The sequence below is a fragment of the Urocitellus parryii genome, chromosome 7 (genome assembly GCF_045843805.1).
Source record: "Urocitellus parryii isolate mUroPar1 chromosome 7, mUroPar1.hap1, whole genome shotgun sequence".
NCBI lineage: Eukaryota > Metazoa > Chordata > Mammalia > Rodentia > Sciuridae > Urocitellus > Urocitellus parryii.
In genome coordinates this window covers 43,486,672-43,508,415 of record NC_135537.1, presented here as the reverse complement: position 1 = coordinate 43,508,415, position 21,744 = coordinate 43,486,672, and the positions used below count along the sequence as shown (strand labels likewise).

At 35.1% G+C, this 21,744-nt stretch overlaps 1 protein-coding gene across 2 annotated transcripts in view; it reads left to right on the top strand.

Annotated features, from left to right (window-relative positions):
- Positions 1–21,744, top strand: part of Slc26a7 (solute carrier family 26 member 7) — a 99,994-nt gene that overhangs the window by 47,634 nt on the left and 30,616 nt on the right. Inside the window, exons 5-9 of one of the 2 annotated variants that reach the window (XM_026383416.2) lie at positions 4,634–4,786; positions 8,464–8,546; positions 10,659–10,806; positions 12,998–13,111; positions 20,950–21,027. In XM_026383416.2, the coding sequence (XP_026239201.2) occupies positions 4,634–4,786; positions 8,464–8,546; positions 10,659–10,806; positions 12,998–13,111; positions 20,950–21,027 (576 nt within the window). The remainder of the gene's footprint in view (positions 1–4,633; positions 4,787–8,463; positions 8,547–10,658; positions 10,807–12,997; positions 13,112–20,949; positions 21,028–21,744) is intronic. The other variant, XM_026383426.2, reaches the window with a different exon arrangement.

Below are 21,744 nucleotides of genomic sequence, written 5' to 3'. Positions count from 1 at the left end.
AGGTTTGACATAATAGCTTTCTTATTTATCCAAACAGATATACACATTACCTTTGCTTCTCAGAGATCTGGGAAGCAAATAAAGATCCTCAATAAGAAGTTTTATGTACTGGGGCTTAGTGCATAATAGCATACTTGGATGAGTGGATTTATACCAGAAATGAGAAGTTTATTGTGTGCTTAGGATGCCTCAAACTATATTAAGTGAGGGTATATAAGTGTGTGCATGTGTGTCTGTCCTGGCTCTATCTCTGTAGGCCACCCATCTCCTGTGAGCCAGTTTGCTTGTGACTTCTCTCTGTGGGTCCACATGACAGTCATTAGAACAACGCTCCTCATCAGCCTGCTTTTCTTTCGTGTTCTTCACGCTGATTGCAATGAGCCTTTGCCCACCCCCCTCACGTTCTTCTGGAGCATCATGTAAAACATGCTTTGTTGGATGAGCTATAGTTTAATCCAGGCAGACAATAAAAACTCTGGTTTTTTTTTTCATTCCTTTCATTCTGGGGTGGCCATTTTTATTACTGCAAACACATGTTCTTGAAATGCACATTACAGCAAATTTGGTATGGCTTGGGAGTTTTGCCTATTTCCCAAATTTCTTACACAGGGACTCTCATGGCATACTTTTAATACCATGGGGGAACAAAAACACGAAGAAGAGTTCTTTAAATGCTCTGCAACATTTGAATGTTTGGCTTTTTCCTGACAAGTCATTTGAATAACTGTCTCAATTTTATCCTCAGATCATGATAAACCGTCAGAAAGCCATATATTTTGACATAATTTTTTGACATCACCCTTAACCCCACAACCTGTGGGATATATTTCATTGAGTAGAATTTTGGATGGGCTATGAGTAACTAGGAGAAATGGATCTTGATACTTCAATTGTAGGAATGCTGCAAATAATTATCATCCACAATGTAGATCAATGGGCAAAATATTATCTGCATCTCAGATAACTTTGATATTGTAGTATCGAATTTTCTTTCTAAGTGGTGTGGAATAAAGTAGTATATTTTGAAAACAATAAGTATAACTACTTGGCCTCTGGTTCATTTCTTAATGTATGGTTATGGGACTGATGGTTTGCTGTTAATGGTATGGATAAGACCATTACTCTGGTCCTTTTCACCCAGTGAGACTTCATTTTTAACAGAGTACATTTTCTTTGTTTGAAGTTTTAGAAAGTTAATAAGCATGTTCAATAGATAGAATTCATCTTGGATAGCCTGATGCACCCACTTTACAGAAGGTGTTCCTCTCATCCCTGGACCAGGTAGGCTGAGTTCTTGAATTAGGAAACCTACTAAGCAAATTTTAAGAGATACTAATGAATGTAGGCTAGATTATTTTACCTATATTCTACATAATATTTTGACCCAATATTTTGGGTGTGGTCAACTTATATTTGAGATGTTAAGCCTGAAGAACAAAGAACACCAGTAAGTTGTACTACTATAAGAATAACTTACATATTGAAATGAAAAACTAGTTTTTTTTTTATCTTCTGAAAGGAGACTTGAGGAATCTGTGGACAAATAGAAATGAAGTTATGAGAACCACATTCAGGATTTCCAAGAGAAAGAAGAGGGGAGAAAAGGGTGAAAATAAGCATTTAAGGCTTACTTAACACCTTTAGAATTATAGGTGATCAATCCTCATAAGAGAAAATATGCAAGATACAGACAGGCACAGACATCTTATGCAGACCCTCGAATTTCTAGAATATTACTATTCTAGAAATATCCATATGTAGATATTTAAAGCATAAATTTTATGTTACAAAAGATATGATTAGTTTGTAGAGCTACCATAACAAGTATCTCCTACGGGGTGGCTTAAACAAGAGCAACAAAACATTTTTTACAGACTTAGAGGCTAGAAGTCCAAAATAAAGCTTTTGGGAGATTGATTTCTTCTGAAACCTCTTGTTGCCTTGCAGATTGCTGCCTTTTAGTTGCATTCTCACATTTTTTCTTTTAAAAATTATTTTTTGTCAGTACATTATAATTGTTCATAATGATGGGATTCATTATACCATACTCATGCCTGCATATAATTTTATTACTCTTATTCCTCTCCCTTCCTCTCTCCCCGTGATTGCCTTGCTGTACTCTACTGATCTCTCTTATATTATTATTTTAATTAGTGCATTATAATTACTTATACAAGTGGGATTCATTGTGGTATGTTTATACATCATATGATTTTTGTGTGTGTGCATGCACATCTGCATCCTGATCTCTTCTTATAATAATACCAGTTATATTGAATGAACACCCACCCATATGACCTCATTTTATCTTAATTACTGCTTTAAAGCTACTCTCTCCAAATACAGTCACATTCTGAGCTACTGTGGGACCTCAAAATATGAACTTGACATTAATTTGGGGAAGAACTCAGTTCAGCCCATAACACTATCAACTCATACACACTTACCTGCAAGTTGGTTTTTCTACTTATCATCAGGACAGGAAGGCCTTTCCACGACAATAAAAATGAGTTTTGTCTAAAGCAATGTCTTTAGTGAATGTAGACTATTGTATATATGAAAGTGACCGAAATACTTCCCTTTTGCTCTACTGTTTAAATGAGTTTAATTTCCTCTCTCCCTGTCTCCCTCTTTCCTTCCTTCCTTCCTTCCTTTCTTTCTGCTATTTTAAACACTGGTTCCATGTAATAAGTTCTTCCTTGTAATAAGGTCTTTTCACACAAGTCTAATTATGTAAATACGCTAATTTTCTTAAAGTGGGGCTGCTGGGGCAAAAATAGAATATTTCAAGTTTTTGATGTTTTATCAGATTACTTAAAGAGTATACCAATTCACAGTCCTATGGGTAGTGTAGAAGATTTCTCATTTCTTCCTCCAAATTTTACCAACATCAAGTATTATTACTTAAAAATCACTAATAATTTGATAGAAGAAAAATATGATTTTTACTGTTTGAATTTATATTTCTCGATGACTACTGTGTTTTAGCTCTTTGTTTATATGTTTATTGGTCCTTTCTTTTGTTGGTTATGTCTTCTGCCCATTTTTAATGCCTACTTTTTCTGTGACTTCAATTTTTATATTTAACCTTTTTAATCTAGAATTTATTTCATGTCACTTAATTTTGTTTCAAACATGGGTTATTGGATAATCTTTTCTATAATGCCATTAATATGTTTCTGGGCTTTCATATGTTTTCTCTTTTTTCTTACAGATTTTAATACTAGTATCATATTATCAATTACTCTGCATTTGTTTATGTTTGATAGTATAAGCTCACAAATATTCTTCTTCAAAATTTTTTTATTCTTATGCATTTAATACTCTATATGAATTTGAGAATTGTTGTTATTTTTCTAAGTAGAAAAATTTGGATGGGTTTCTTTATATCAAATGTTCAGGTAGAGACAGGATTGGATTTAGGTTAGTTTTTTTTCCCCTTTAGTACTCAATTTAGAATTTTTAAAAATCTTGCCCCATCTTCTTTATGCTGCTAGATAAGATGATTATATAATTATCAACAGGACCCTAAGTTGCTGAAAAAAATATATTTGACACTTAGTTGAATAAACATAAACTTTTAATTTTAGAAACAGCTTTATTTTTTTCTTTTCCTTGATTAATTCTTACATTTATTTCATTTTTCTGCCAAGTCAGATTATCCCAAGTTACCAAAATCTAGTGTCTGATGTTAGTAGATTGTATCTTCTAATAGAAAGCTCATTCTTTAATGTCAGCATGATTTCACATAGGCTTGCTTTTAAAGACAAACAATTGTATTGGTTTCTGACGGTATTTTTCGGGAAATCTTATACTCTTCTCTGCATATTCTATGCCTGAGGTATACTGCCTTTAGACAAAACATTTTGTTCAGATTCCTTCTCACCCACCTATCTCCTTCCTATCTTTAACCTGGTTAATTCCCACTTATCTTACTTGGCAAGGGTTCATCTCCAAGTTATACATTTCAGATACCCCTTCCATATCTATAGCATCATATTGTGCTAGTTATCATTTTAATTAGCGATTCCTACACTAGACCATATACTCTGTGGATACTAAGGCTGCATATAAGTTGTTCCTCACTGTAGATGTAGCACTGACATAGTGCTTGGCATAAATATGTGGCAATAGACAAATAAATGCTGAGTGACTGAGAACATGGTAATATTTTACATGAAGCCAAACATCTGATGTCTATTAAATACCAGTTCTTAACTCCTTTATGTGTGACTTATGTGTGTGTTTGGTTCTGGCTTTGAGGAGAAGTGGTGGGGTCAAAGGTAAAGGGTCTATAGGCCTCTTGCTGCTCTTAATGCTGAATCTATATATAACTAATGAGTCGTAGAACTTCTACCTTTTAAGTGCGAGGGAAAAAGCCAGAAGAGTCTTTCTTTCCAGTAGTGTCCTTGTGTAGGTGGGAGCAAACTCTGAGTCTGATGGAATAATCAAAAGCAATTTTGTACATACACATGAACATGTAGCTTTGCTCTACTTCTCCTTCTACATTCCCACCTCCCAGTCATTAAGACGTTTTTATTAAACAACATTGAATTTATTTGGGGCCAGATTTCCATACTGGTATATTGTAGGAGACCCTGGATTTTGTTTATGTTTTTTCTCATTCTTGTAGATTTATGCGTACGTCTTTGAAAACATCAAGTCTGTCCGACTGGAAGCACTGCTCTTGTCTTTGCTGAGCATCCTGGTCCTTGTTCTTGTTAAGGAGCTGAATGAACAATTTAAAAGGAAAATTAAAGTTGTTCTTCCTGTCGATTTAGTTTTGGTAAGTATGAAATCAACATTTAGCTTTCTGCTATCCAGAGCCTGTCCGTGGTTGAGGTAATCGGCAGATGCTTACTATATTGTCTACAGTAACCCATAACTACTCCTGGGTCTCATTAAAGTAGGGCTAATTTGCGTGGCTATACATTAATGTAAGAACAGGAAACATTTTGAGTCAATAATTTAAAAAAGGAGGCACACATGTTCTCAGTTTATACAGCATTTCTCATATGCTTTTAATTTTTTACATAAATAAGAGAACATATAACCTAGGATCTCAAAGAGATATTTCTAAGGGTGAGACTCAAAAGATGTCTGTCATGATCCTATGTAAAGCAATAAAATATGATACCACCTCCTACTGATAAAACATCTGTATGATATATAGAGAAATATTATCAACTAAAATTTTTCTGCTAATGATTATTAGTTTGTTTATACTTGTTACCCACCTAATTTTGCCTTACTGAAAGGATGCTCATAATTTTCATTGGTAGGGCAGGCTCTTTAAAAAATTTGTTTTTGTTGTTGTACCTGGCAAAGCAGTACAATATAATTTGCTCCCAAGGCTTGTGGCATGAAAATATATGTTTTGAAAATTTAAGCACCTTTAATGGGAACCTTAACCAAAAAAAGTGTCAAATTGAAATATTAACACAACCACTTCTCATAAATCTACTAATTTATTCATAGCTTTATGGCATTTGTGTTATATATATACACACACATATCCTACCAATAGTGTCTAAATAATTTCAATTATTTAAAAAAATATCCCTTTATAATGTTGAATATTATAGGTTTAGGACTATAAAAGATCAGAACATTGGAAGCTGCCTCTTTAGGGCACAATTCATTTCTACAGAACTGAGATGGAGGCCAAGTATGATGCTATACTCTTGACACTTCAGTGAGATACACATTAATAAATGTGAGCTACACATGTGTGTGAATATTTCAAATGAGCCATAGATCTCAGAGTACCACAGTCATTAGCTTTCACAGTAATAATCCTGAAACATACCATCATTTCTCAAAGTCCTACAGATATTGAGAAATGCCTATCTTGGGAAGCTATACAATATAAGTTTCCATAAAATAAAAAATTGAAAATAACCCTGGGGGAAGGCTCTTAAGCTCATAATAAGTTGAAATTTTCTGCAAAACTAGTAAGAACTATTCTTAAAATAAAGGTATTCCATATACAGTGTGACAGTTATAAGACCCATGGCAAAAGTCTGAAAGGCTAATTCAATGATTTAAAATATTACTATTATACCAAAAGTACTGGTAAAAGCTCAACTATTTAAAAATTATAGATCAAAATATTAAACAAAACAGGAGTGGTTTTTTCTATCTTGACTAATGTACCCTAGTAATGACCTTGAAAACCAGGGTAGGGTGGAGAATTCTCCTACTTCTTTGAGCTGTGCTAGAATGCGGTGGCCTGGGGAGAGAGCCTCTTGGCTTGCTCCTTATCTTGCCACTCCTGCTTTATTCCAACCATGAGGGGATTCACCTGAATATGTGTGGATATTCCTGCTCCAGTGTTTAAACTCCAAACAGTTCCCCAAGACATAACAACTGTGTCTTGGCTTTCGTTGGGACACCCTAGTAAGATAGTCCTAGGGAAATGGACACATGGACAGAGGGCCATTTGGGCATGAAATAATATATTCCTCAGTTCTATACTGTTGATCAAAAAGAGAGGTACAGTACGAATTTGGCACATCTTCCTGTCCCTACAGAACTCCCATTTATGGAGTAGGCTAGAGATGGAGGGGGACAAGATTGGAATCATTAAAACACTGCCCCCTCCCCCCAGCAAGATCTCCTAATGACTGAGTGTAAGGGTGGTACTGGCTTTATACACACAGATGATATTAAATAACACTGAAGAGGGACCAAAGACTCAACTGATAAATAAATACAATGAGGAAGTAAGACACTGTCTGAAAGGCTAATTCTATGATTTAAAATATTACTATCATATCAAAATATTTATAAAATTTAATAATATCTGTTAGCAGTTTTATAGCTTTTTATGTTTATTAAAATACTCAAAAGGTGGTTTCTTTCCCAGTTTTCCAAGGAATCTCCATACTGTTTTCCATATTGGCTGCACCATTTTGCAGTCCCACCAGCAATGTATGAATGCACCATTTCCCCCACATCCTCCACCAACACTTATTGTTGTTTGTATTCTTAATAGCTGCCATTCTGACTGGAGTGAGATGAAATCTTTAAAAAAAATTCTCAAGACATATGTATACCTAATTAAAATAAACAAACAAATAAATTTATAAAAAAGTCCTTAATCCGTTTGGCTTTTTAAGCCCACTTAGTACTTTAGAGACTTATTCAGTTAAATATCAACAGACATGTACAGATAGGGGGAAAACATACAAAATGGTATTATTGGGCATTAATTGCTAGATATTCCTTATTTCATTAGTGTAACTATGTTATACTTTGTTTCTGCCCATGTGTATGATAACTTGTACTCTAAATATATAATTGGTTTATCTCTTTTAACAAGATAACCATTCCAAACTGATAACATAACCATGTGAAATTCTCAGTGTCTATTAAAATTATCCTAAACAGAGAATGTGAAAATGGATGGAAAATAGTCAGTTGGCATAGCTATAAAACACAGGCAGAACTGGCTTGGTATGTGGGTTAAACATGATGATGGGTATAAGCAGAGAATAGGTGACCCTGCTTGGTGTATCAGTAACAGCATGATACTTGGCATGTATCAGTAACAGCATGATAGGGTGTCCGAAGCTCCACAGGGGTCCTTTAAAAAGCATGGATCCAATGACTGTGAACCAATGTTTTACTTCAAGAAAGAGTAAAAGTTCAAAATTCACAAATATTCACAGTACTGTAAATCATCACTTGTTACTAACATAGATTATAGATTTAATCCACACTTCAAACTCTTGAGAGGTTGTCTTCATGGAGGGAAAATATGCTGTTTTACAAAGCATCCCTTTGTGTCATGACAGACAGGTATTTAGGTTGGACTGATGTGACTGTGTGCATGCACATGCATACATCACACACACACACACACACAAACACACACACACACACACACACACACACACTCATCCCTATATTCTCTATGTTTCTTCCCTTCCAAATTGGACACACTGGGTTGATATAAAAATATTAGAAAAGCCATAATACTGAGATATCATCTAATTTTGAGACTAAATATGTACTTTCAAAATTCAGAGTGACCTTTTGAGCTTTCTACATATATTTTTAATTGTCCATATTTGTAGGATACAGTGTGACATTTCAACACTTGCATACAATGTGTCATGATCAGATCAGGGCAATTGATATATCTATCATCTCAGACATTTATCATTTCTTTGTATTGGGAACATTCAAACATCTTTATCCTCCTGAGCTATAAACCAACAGAATTCAGGCCTCCTGTCCAACTGCTCCTGTTCACCTATTACCTAGTAACCATCATCTTTCCAGTATCCCTGACCTTTGGACTTCCAATATTTTTCTAATTAAAAAAAATATGTATAATTGCTGCTTTACTCTTGGTAATCATGGGACATGCAGTGTTCACTTCAAAAAATGGTTTTAAGGGTTTTAAAAGGCCAGTAATATATTTTTCTTTTTTCCCCCCCGCATGGAACCTTGAAGATTATTGCTGCATCTTTTGCTTGTTATTGTACCAATATGGAAAACACATATGGATTAGAAGTAGTTGGTCATATCCCAAAAGGGTAATGTAGTCTTCTAAAAATATAATGTTTGTCTGCTTCTTTGCTTGTTGATAGGGGAAGGGACTTGGGGGGAGGGTGGGTAAGCATTTCTTTTCTTTTTGTATATCTTAAGGGGCAAACTTCTAATTAATGTCTATCACACAATGATAGAAACAAATACTACATGTGAAGGGAAACAGTCAGTACTCCTAGACTATAAGTTCATACATTACTAAGTATGTTGGTAATTGCCGTGCATAGCATTATTTCAGGTAGAAGATTCACATAATATTTATAAAGGTATTACTCAAAAAAGCAGAAGGTATTGAATTTGCCAATTAGAGTTATGCACTGGGGTTTAGTTAACCCTATTACCCCCATCTACATATTCTTATGAATATTTTTATTTTACCTAAATCATTGATACAGGTGGAAAAGTATCATCTGAAATACCAATCCCACAGGCCTGGGTAGACTTGAATAGTGAGGGAAGCTAGAAGAAGAAAAGGGGGATTCCCACCTACCTACAGCCTTCCTCTGGACCCTAAGAGAACTTTTAACAACAGAGGAGGTGGTACACCCCAGAAGGCAGAAGGTCACTCCAAAAATAGGCTGAAAGAAGAGAAGGTATAATAGAGAAAAGGTCTTATGGTTTGTTTGCTTTTAATAGGCTGAATATACAAATAAGGGACAAAGTTAGAGTTGTTGGGTCCTCTAAGTTTTTATCTTCCAACCTCAATTTTGCTTTCTAACTATACCATAATTGAGGAACAGTAGAACAATTCTCAGTGATTAAAAAGACAATTTAAAAAATCTCTCTATTTGCCTAGGTGGATAAAGGTTAAGGGTGATGAATTGAATTTACTTGAATTTTCCAAAGTTCTCTCTGCCTTTCTACCCTTGAAAACCAATTTATTCTTTCTTTTTAGGTCAGTTTATTCATTGAGTACACTAAATTTTCTTGAAATAAAAATCTCATACTTTGGCATAGTAGTAGTTTTTTATGGTACGTATATTGGGACCATAATCATACAAATCAATTTGTCTTAAAGGTAAACATTAGTACATTGGGGAGTAAGACACCTCTCCTCCATCCCCTCTCATTTTCTTATTTTAAGTGACCTTTCTGGAACCATATTAAATAATCATAGATTGAACAAGACTTTGAAAATAGGTGGAGCTAAGATCCAATCCCAACTCAGCCATTCTCTTTATGATTTTAGATGAGTTATCTAACCTTTCTTGAAACATTCTTTCTTCCATAAAGTGGTTATGATGGTACTTGGTTTGGGGGCTTTTGGGAGAATTAAATGAATTAGCTAATAAGAAAGGACCAAAACTCTACTTACATACTAATAATTAAATCAACATAAATTCACTTCCCTTTTGCTTCTGCTTTTGCCATAGGGATTTTTTGATAAGTCTCATAAATGATGATACTTTGATTTAAGTGGTTTTCAAAGTATTATCTGAAAACATTTTCAAATACCCAAGCTGGGTATTATTTGAGAAACATTTTAAGCTATTCTTTGAAACAGAGAACAATTAAGTATGGCCCTGTATTTGGCAACAGAGTAGATGGAATCTTTCTACATATTTTCTTAACATACGTAAGCTATAGTGAAGTGTTTTGTGAAAGGATTGAGTTAAAAATATAATTAAGATAATTAACTCAATGGCAAATTCAAGAATTAACCCAAGAATTGTAGTTGGCAATAAACTAGTGTTTGCATATAACACTGTAGTATTCTTTAAGGGAGGAAATACAATCTCCAATGCCGGTCAAATAAATATTTGGAAAGGTTTGGATGAAAGAACATTCCAGAATTGCTTTTGTTTCTGATACAGGAAATTTTTGTTGAGTCAGTTTCTGTGGTGTAACCTGAATTCCCTGGGTGTAAGTGCCAGTTAGATGCATGGAGCTAAGCATGTGGTCTTCCTCACAATTTTGCTTTTTTTGCTAAATAATGTTGAAAATAAAGGACTTTTAAGGGCAAGACTGCTTAGTTTTCTCATGGGTATTTCACTTATTTCATGTAAACTTCAGAGTCATTACTGTAGTTCCATTCATGGCAAGTTGTTACAGAAATTACATGAAGGTTGGCAACTTCAATTTGCTCTTTCTTTCCACAGAATTCCTCCACCTAGAGCTCCCCCAATGAACATCCTCTCTGCAGTAATCACTGAAGCTTTCGGAGTGGCACTCGTAGGCTACGTGGCCTCACTGGCCCTGGCTCAAGGATCTGCCAAAAAATTCAAATATTCAGTCGATGACAATCAGGTGGAGTGTGTCCTCAGCCCATTTTCACCCCATTCTACTAGTGTTCTACGTACTCTCAGATCCTGAAAATATTAAACTTAGGAAAACTATAACTTCCCTAAATGTATAACACGAATGGTAGAAAAAACAACAACAGAAGAAAAATCTCTATCAATCACAGAAAGCTGAAATTTGGCTTTCATTGTTAAGAATATGTATATATATATATATTTATATATTATATATATTTAATACTAGGGATTGAACCCAGGGGTGCTTTCTGAGACAGAGTCTCACTAAGTTGCTAAACTTGCTATCCTCCAGCTTTAGCCTCCCTGGTTGCTGGAATTATAGGTGTATACTTAAAAATTAAAGGCTCCTGACTTAAAAATACTTTTTTAGAGAGAGAAAAGCACCTTGATATTCTCTATCATTTGATTTTAGCCAAGAATCCAAATGTATTTATAACTGTATATTAACTTTTAAAAATTATGGATTTCAAAGTACCATACTGGTATTGTTCTTGGTAAGACAGTGAAGGATGTGAAGGTCTTTTCTAAGAATACCAAAGAATGAAGATTGGTTATATTTCTGAATATATTTCTGACAGTGAATTGCTTCAAGTTTTGTGGCCCTACAGAGCTTCACAGATCAGAAAAGAAGCTGTGATGTAGTGGATATGAATGCTAGACCTGTGTATAAATCCCACTTCTGATATTATGTGATCTTTATTCCTGTGTCACAGTTTTTTAATCTTCAGAAAAGAAGATTTATTCATTCTATAGTTGTATATTGATTTAACTGTGTACCAGATACTGACCTAGGTATGAGGGATACAGTAGTGGACAACATGGACCTTGTCTTTCTTCCACTTTTCCCCATGGCTTCCCAAGATCCTTGGGTAGAAGCCTCATTATCATGGCAGACAAGACTGTATGTGACTTGCTGCTGTCCCATTTTCTCTCTGCTCTCAGTCCCCTTTTATACTATGTTCTAGCCATGGCTAACCATCTATATTTTCCTTGAATCCTCTAGCTAATGCTGTTCCTCTGTATATCTGACACAACTGCTTTATTTCAGTGCTTCTCTCTTAGGGAAGGCATCTTTGGTCATCTAAACTCTTAAACTCCAAATTTCCCTTGGTCGCCACTGCTTTACTTTCCATATTTATCTTTTTTTTTTTTTTGTGGTCAATATTCCCTTACTAGAACCACAGCTTCTTGAAGGCAGGAATGTTTGTCTGTGTTTGCTGACAACAACAAATGCAGGCAAACTGTTAGGAGGCTTTTGCAATAATCCAGGAGAGATGTGATGACTTGGACCAGGATGTAATGATGAAGGAGATGAGAGTGTCAGGATTCCCGATGGCATCTATATGCCACCTGGGAAAAGAAATGGTGTGGAGAGTCTAGACTCCAAAGCTTTTGGACTAAGCATTTCAAATTTAAAGTGTGGAAGAATTTGGGAGGACCCAGTTGAGGTGGTAGAAATCTGTCACTCTAGATAGTAAGGTTGATGTATTTGTTAGTCATTAAATGGCAATGCTGAACAGCAAGTTGGCTGTAGAGATCTGAAGTTCAAAGATCTAAATTTGGGAATTGTCATTGGATAGTTTTGTTTTTGTTTTGGTAGCTAGATATAGCTGAAGAGAAATAAAGAAGTGAAATGATCCAGTATTTGCAATTGGTTAGATAGGAGGAACCACAGTGGAAATTGAGAAGGAAGGTTCAGAGAGGCAGGAAGAAACCAGAAAGTATAAGGTCCTAAAAGCCAAGTGAAAGAGGCTTCATGGAGGAAGAAGCTAGTAACTATGTCAAATGCTCAAGTTTTAGGCCAGGTAAAGTAAAATCTAACCATTGGGTTTAGCATTGTGGACGTCATTGGTGAACTGATAGGAATAAAAGCCCCATTGTAATGACTTAAAAGAGGAGAAGCTGGCAGCAGAGAGAATAAATAAATAGTGTTTCCTTATAAGGTTGTTATGAAATTGAATGAGTAAAGTGCTTAGAACAGTTTCTGGCTCATTGTAAGCACTCAATAAATGTTAGCTATTTTTATTATAATTGTTAAATCCCTCCCAACTTGTGGGGGAAAAGAGAAATTGAATACTAACAGGCTTTTGCAATAATTTGTCTCTGACAATTGTACCTGTGGTCTTTAAGAATCCATTGCGATTAAGAACTTATACATTCTCCCATTTTCAATCTTGCAGGAAGTTTTGGCTCATGGCCTCAGCAATGTGATTCCTTCATTTTTCTTCTGCATACCAAGTGCTGCAGCCATGGGGAGAACGGCTGGCCTATACAGCACAGGGGCAAAGACACAGGTAAGGTGATCATTCAGCAGGGACAAAAGAACAAAATAGCAATAAGGAAACTTCTGGGTCTCCCATTATGAGAGTGTGGGAGTGATAGTGTCTGTAAAGTCCTGAAAGTATTTCCACTTCTTCAAATTTTTTGGAAGTCTCTCCCTTTCCTCCCTCTCTCCCTTCCTCCCTCTCTCCCTCTTTTCTTATGAACAGCCCTTCTCCAGGCTAAGTGATTCAATAAACAAACTGGAAAATTCTGTACAAATGGCAGCTTTGTTGTTAGCAACCTTTGAAACCAAAGCTCCCTCTAGTGGTCACTCTGATATTTTCCTATTCATCTAAAAAGTCATGGTGACTTTTTTTTTTTTTTAATAATTTTGTTCACTTCCTTTAAATAAAATAAAATCCATTATATGCAAAACCAATCCTGACACTGGAATTCCTGTATATAGAGATGCACAGTGAAAGAATGTGGCACAGAAGTCTGTGAATATTTTAAGAGAATAATCAATTGCTACTTTTTATTTTTTTTTTAAACTCAAAGCAGTTTGATGTTTATCAGAAGCCTACCAAATACCAGGAATTTGCTGGGTGCTAGCAAGAGGATGATGATGATAGGGAAGATGATGTGTTGTCATTGATAATGGTATTGGTGGAAACAGTAATAGTGTATGCCAGGAATCGAATGTCATGTTTTTATATAAGTGGACTCATTTTAATCCTTTAGGCAATTCTATGAAGGAGGTATAATTTATTGTTCTCAGTTTCTAAATGAGAATGTTGAGAAAAAGAGGATTGAAGTAATTTACCCTGCTCACAGAGTTAGTGAGTAGCAGAGCTGGGATTGGAACACGGATAAATGCACTTCAAACCTTGCTGTCTTAACCACTGTTTCATGCAAGAGAATCCATGTGTATCTTAATATAAGACATTAGTAATAGTTAATCATTAATAAAAAATTTTATTGTGTTTAAAATAGGAATTGAATAAGAATTTATAAAACAACTTGTTGCTAATTCAAAGAGGTTTGGGAGGTCTGTCCTACATTAAATGTTTTCTTTGGACTGTAGAAAAACAAATTTGAAAAGTATATGGTTCTTGACCTTGAGGGAAAGTGACAAGAAAAATACACATAAATACATATTAAAACATGACATAAAACTAATAAAACATTCTTTGGAGCAGAGGGGAAGCAGCAACCAATTCCAAATGCATTAATTCAGCAGACAAATAATTGGCACAACTCATGAGCTAAGAAGTATACTCCATGGGCTGAGGTTGTGGCTCAGTGGTTGAGTGCATGCGAGGCCCTGGGTTGGATCCTCAGCACCACATAAAAATAAATAAATAAATAAAAATAAAGGTATTGTGTCCAACTACAACTAAAAAATAAATATTAAAAAAATAAGTGCACTCTTCATGCAAACTTTGTTTGCTTGATATCAAGTCATTTGATTGATTTTGGGGGGGGGGAAGGGAGGATGGTTACTGGTGATTGAACTCAGAGGCACTTGACCACTAAACCACATCTACAGCCCTATTTTGTATTTTTTATTTAGAGACAGGGTCTCACTGAATTGCTTAGTGCCTTGTTCTGTTGCTGAGGCTGGCTTTGTACTCATGATCCTCCTGCCTCAGCTTCCTGAGCCACTGGGATTACAGGCATGTGCCACTGTGCCTGGCTGTTTGATGGATTTTTACACAGTGATTTCAAGTATAATTTCATTGTGTGTTGGCACTAATATTTTTGCAAACTGTACTCTCAAATATTTGTGATCTAAGTTTAGACATTTAAATTTGTAGCATACTTAAAAGTCATCCTTAACTCTGAGAACTGAATGTGAGTATATTAAGTTTCTTCTTTTCATGTTCAGGATCAATAAACATAAAGAGTGGTTAAGACATGAGTTCCAGAGCCTGTGACCTGGCTCCACCACATATAGCTGGGTGACTTTGTACAAGTAACTTCACTTCTCTTGTTTAAATGGACTCATCTGTTGAAATAAAATTACAATATCATAAAGACTAAATGTGTTAGCATATGCTTTAATTCAATACCTAAGCACCAAATAAATGCTCTTTAAATGTTAGTGATTATCACTGATTTTATTATTTTTATTTTTAAAGTATGAGATATTTTTAGAACCTTTTTTTTTTAAAAAAAAACATAATATTAAAACATCCTAGTTTGATTGGGATGCAACAAGATGGTTTTCTGGCCCTGGCTGCCCCTTCAGCTTGCTGAGGGACCTTGACCAAGGTAGCATTCTCATTTGTCACATGGACAGAAAAGGTTGAAACAGAATCCCAGAGGTGTTTCCACTTTGAATATGTGCCTTCTCTGGGGTTTCCTTAGGCATTTACCATACTTTTCTAATTACTATTTTAGTAACCAGAAAACCCTCTGATTCATCTTTGTAACTTTCAACATCAAATGTCTAAGAGGAAGAATATTTTAAGAAAGCTTGTACTTATTTTAAAATCTGAGTTGGGCATAAATTTGATTAATAGGGCAGGGATAGAAGAATGCCCTTTCTCTTCTCTGTTCTTGAGGCCACATATTTGAATGATTAGAAAACAAAACTTTTCTAAGGAATTTTTATTTAATAGAGGTCCCCCCCACATGGTATCCATCCAACTTCAAAAGAAATGAAAAAAAAAAAACTAACAAAATACCAGTTCAGGGAAACAAAGCTTACTAGTAGAATATTTTTATGATTCTCTGCTTATTGAGATTGTCACCGATCTTTCTAATAATTTCCATTAAATTGCATAGGGAAATAATATGATTTAATGTGTATACTAAATTGAGAATGCTTTCCCATGGTAGTCATTTCAGACCTTTAACATTACAACTGTTAAGTTTATGTGGGTATAACTGATAACTGACATGGTTTTAAGAAAGCTCTAGACAAGCCAAATATTAAAAGTTTAGTTCAAAATAGGCTATTTGCGGAAACATTTTTCTTTGTGACATGATCTCACAAAACAGCCCCTTAAATGGCTGTGACTCTCTTAGGGACTCGATTTATAAACAGTAAACTATCCTGGAAGACTTTGATGCCTTTCAATTTTTAGCCTAATGATAACTAGTGATAGCTATGTTATATTTGTTAATTGATTTACTAACTGCTTTTATTCTGAAACATTTTCAGTTATCTTTTTAAAATGCAAATATGATCATAATGCTTCTTGCTTGGAACCCAGAAAAGGCTTTGCATAAGTTTTTAAATGCAAGTCATATATTTTAGAGAAGCACTCTTCATTAGAAACATGAGTTTTTCAGGTAATTTAAATACCTAGCAGCCACATATTAAAAAGTAGAGGAAACTGATAAAATTAATGTTAATACTATAACTTAATTTAGCCAGTATAGTAAAAATATAATTTAACCTGGACTCTATAATAATAATCTATAATCATCATCATCATCTAGAAATTATTGACACTATTGTTACGTTATTTTCCTTCTGTACTAAGACTTAGAAGCTTGGCATGTATTTTACACTTGCAGCTCATCTTAATATGGATGACCACATTTCAAATGCTCAAGAGCCACATAGAGATGTATTGGTTAGGGAATTTAGGCTTTTCAATACAAGTAAGTAGAGAGGAAAGCTTTTTAATGTTTTATTCCTATTTAGATTAAAATGTTTGAATAGGAATAACAAAAGATGGGGTCATTTAATATCAAGTGCTGTGGTTAAAAGCCTGGATACATTTCTATTCCCCATGTGTAGAAGAAACCCTTTTTAAAGTGACCCCCTTTAGATGTGACATACAAAGCACGTGCCTCTAAGAAAGGCCTTTAGCAGAATAAGAAAATCTTGGTGCCGCCTGGACTCATAGCACACATGAATGCTACATTTCTCCCCGGCTTCCTTCTGATGAATGCTAACTATGGGAGGGGGCTCACAGTCCCCTGGCTCTCTCCACTGCATGCCTCTCTTCACTTCCAACAGAAGAGATACATGAGTGCTCTTCTGGGACTTGGGGAGGCATCACGGAACCACGAGGGATACCAGACAGCATCTGCTGCAGAGGCAGCGCAGCCACAACTGAAAACAACAGCTGGCGTGTTGTTCTGCAACACTAGGATTGCCTCTGGGTTCTAATTTGCCAAACGATATTCCCTTATTCTTTCAAAATTTGGCTCATTGCTTGCATCTTCTTGAACACCTTTTTACTCTAGCCTTAGATACCCAATGTCCTGCCTTTTCTTTCTTTCTTTCTACCATCCATTTCCCCCCACCACCACCATCTCTTTCACCATCCTGTTATTTTCCACAAGATTATGCATGCAGTGAGGTCTCCACCTATCTGCATTGTTTGACTACTACTGAAAAACGAAATGTCCCCTTTCTCCAGCCAAATATATGTACAGTTAAGAATAATGCTAATGCCTGTTTTCTTTGTGAGTAACATGTAACATATATCTTACTTAAGAATGACATAGAAGAAAATAGAGATTTTATTTCACTAACTTCTATGCAGAATTAACTCTTAAATATGACTAGTGATAATTTTAAAATAAAAGAATCTCTGGGCATTTAATATGACATGGAGAGTTGAACAGTCTACCTGGGCACTTGTTACCCTGTGGATAATTAAGGGTGTGAATGTGTATCATTACTAATTACAGTCTAGGTCTATTTGAAACTTATTAAGAAGGAACTAATTCAGTTTTGTTTGTTTTTGAATATTAAAAATCAAAAAGAAAGTTAATATTATTTAGAGAAGAGCTTAAATGTAGTTGTGTTTCATTGTTTTCAAGTAGAATTATTTGGGTTGCAAGTTCTATAAAAATTTTTACTATATTGTTATGTGTATAATATATATATATATATATATATATATATATATATATATGAATCTTAAAATACCTTTGGGTTTTTACTCAACAGTAATTTTTAGTATATTGTTATATATACATAATATTTTATATATAATAATTTTTTGTTATATATAACACATTTTTAGTATATTGTTATATAATACATATATATATATATTTTAAAATACATTTGAATTTTTACTCAACAGTGTGGCTTTGCAAATCTTAGCTTGTTTTTAAAAGCAAAAAATTGAGAGAACTGCCTCACTTTGAATACTACTGCATAAAGCTGCAGGCCACTGTGTGTTTGCAAACTCTCCATTACTAAATCAAATGCTCCACTTTACAATCAGAGCCAATGTTTAATATTAGAACTATGATGCATATCTTACTTTGACTCAAGGAGAAAAGACAAGTTATTAATATAGGAAAACAAAACACAAAAGTAAACAAATCTTTAGAAATCCCTTGATACATGTGTGTATTTATATTAAGATTATTATCAACATTTAAAACTATTAAAAATAAGATTGTCACCTCATCTTCTCTTCTTTTAACTGCCATGTTATTCTTTTAAGGAGAGAGAGGAAAACAATGATTTTGTCCATATTCTAAAGTTTCTTAATCTCAATGCCATTTTGTGCTCTGCAGTGTCACCACCTTCCCACTGAACACACAGAGTCCCATCATCAACTCTTATTGGCAGGAGGCAGAAAAATTATCGATATATAGAGTTGTGCCAAAATGCACTTGGCTTTTAGGGATCCCAATTCAGTACATATTTATATTGCCTGTGTTTTTTTTTTTTTTTAACTCCCTGTGTCTATGACCTTGGAGAAGTCTTGTTGCCCCTCTGCCTCAGATCCTTTCAAGCAATTTGCCTCCAAATTAAGTTCATTCCAACTCCTAAGAAAGAAGGTTTTGCTTTCAGGTACATGGTGAGCATAGGAGTAAAAAGTCCTACAAAAAGGATACATGTGGTTGTTTTGTGTCTTGAAACAAACCTTAGCAGTTAGTGTTGTTTCCTTTCCATAAGAACATAGATTTACTCAGTCACTGAGCTGCTTTCTGAATGGATCTGTGGTCTGCACTTCAACACCTAGATCTTTCCAGGCCAAAGGAATTACAGGTAGCATATTTTATTGTTTAAGAAATTTTTACCACATAAAACCACCAATTACTCCTAAATGGTCAGTTTGGTATACTATTTAATCTCTTTTATGGACAATCATTTAAAGCCTAATGACTCATTTCCATGTAAGAATTATTTTTCCCCTTTATACCCACTGTGATTTGTTAGTGAGTAGTTCTATTAAATATGAGAACACAAACTTCTTCAGCCTCTGCCAACATGGAAAAGCCTGTTCTAAGGCCTGTTTGAGAGGTTGTTTAGCTGAATAATGGAAGGGGCACTTGCCCACAACCACCGTCCCCCTATGCCCTGCCATATACCCCCTTTAATAGCACCAGGTTCAGGCAGGAAATGAGGCTATACTTAATCTGGGTGTGCACACATGTGTGCAAGGAGTTATGACAGATCCCTTCTCCAAATCATGTTTATAGGTACATTTAGCCATAATAAAATTCATCCTTTTTAGTTGTATAGTTCATTTAATTTAGAAAAGTATGTTGTATAACCACAAATACAATCAAGATATATAATATTTTCATCACAACAGTTTTCTCCTATTCTATTATAGTTAATTCTCTGCTTCCACCCATCCTTGGAATCTTATAATTTTTCTTTTATTTTCAGAATGTCCAAGATAAAGGATCTTCTAGCTTTTTTATTATTTACTTAACATTAATTTTTTATTGTTATAATCATTAGAACAAATTTCACTGTGGCATTACCATACATGCATGTATCTTATCATCTTTTATGTCTAACTTCTTTTTCCTGCTTAATGGTTTGAATTTCATCCATGTTCTTTTTATTGCTGAGTAGTACTCTATCATATAGCTATGCCACAATTTATTCAACGAAGGTGGACATTGCAGTTATTTACATATTATATAGTGTTTATGAGCAAAATTTCTAACAAATATTTATATATGGGCATTCACATAGGCACATTCTTTCATTTCTCTTAGGCAGCCTTAAGTCTATGGTTATGCTTATGCATAAGGTCATAAGAAACTGCCAAACTGTTTTCAAAGTAACTGTATCATATTGCACTCCCACCAGCAATGCCAGAGATCTCCAATGGCTGTATGTCCCTTCCTGCCATTGAAATCAGTTATTTTTAATTTAAGCCATTCTGATAAGTCAAGATTTCCTCAGTGACTCCATAATGATATTCTGGGCATCTCTGTGGTCTGTGAGAGTCAATTTGCTCCTATTAGCACAACTGTGTGGCTGAGTGTTTATATGAAGTCATGTGAAGTCAGGTTCTCCCTCCAGCAGAGCTCAGCTCCAGGGGTCAGGTGCTCTGAATTGCGTTTTGCCAGCAGGCTCAGCGGGTTAGAACACTATACATTTCAGGATTATTCAGTCTGTTTCACTGCTCCTATAATCTCATAGAACCATTTCATATAGAGACCCTACTAACAAAGAACTCCAGAGAGAAAGTGTTTCAGTGGAGATTTGTCATCAGCACAGAAGAACCCTAAGCTGCGTTTCCAGGGATTATCTACACAACCCTGTAGGAAGAAGGAGGGGAGTCAGGCTAAACAACAACAGGCTAAAGGTCTTTTCCTGGAATGTCACTTTTGCTGTTCCACAGCAGCAAGCCACGGCTGTGATGTGCCGTAAACATTGATGGTGTCCTATTTCTTTGTGTGGAATTGCTTTTCTCTCATCACTGACTTAATTTGATTGCACCAGTTTGTCACCTGTCATGTTTAGCTTCTTCTGACTGCAAAACATAATGACAGTCTATGCAATTTAACAACGATGGACCTACATTTTGCGTCTTCTAATCAAGATGAACTAAGAATTTGTCACTCTCATCTACAAATTTGGAATAAAAAAAAAAAGTTCAAGAATTTCTTCTTTTCTTTCCTGTCTTGTGTTTTACAGGTGGCCTGTCTAATATCTTGCATTTTCGTCCTTATAGTCATCTATGCAATTGGACCTTTGCTGTACTGGCTGCCCATGGTACCGTAGTGTTTTTCACTCTCTACCATTTACTTTTAATGAAAATCATTGTGAATACAATTTCTAGGAAGAGTCAAATCAATAATCCTAAATCTGAAAATTGTCTCACATAAGTAAAGATAAATGGAGGGGAGGGGTGCAAAGATACTACATTTGATGAGGTAAGGATGGTACCAAGGGAGAGTACCATGACTGATTTGTTTTTATACACACACACACACACACACACACACACATTTAGTTGTAGATGAACACGTTACCTTTATTTACTTATTTATGTGGTGCTGGGGATCAAACCCAGTGCCTCACATGTGCTAGGCAAGCACACTCTACCATTGAGCCACAGCTCCACTGTGACAATCTTCCAATTCTTCAGCTCCCATATAAAAATGACACTCTGGAACTAGTTCTTTTGTGCTCATCTGGAGTATGGAACAAGAAATACTCTGCTGTACAAAAAGTAGACTTTGGAAGAATTTTATAAGAAATTTGTTAAAAAAATAATTGTGTGCTGGGGCAAGGAAGAAGGATCCAGAATACATGGTCCCACCCTTGATACATCCTTTTTACTAAGTGGCTCAGAACATTAGAACCAGTAGTTCCTTTTGCTCTTTATAAGCCTGAGGCACCAAAGTGACTCAAGTTAAGATGCTGGGCTAAAAAGAGCCAGTCTCTACCCTTTGTTGCTCTAATTCTTCACTTGTACAGTGAAGATAA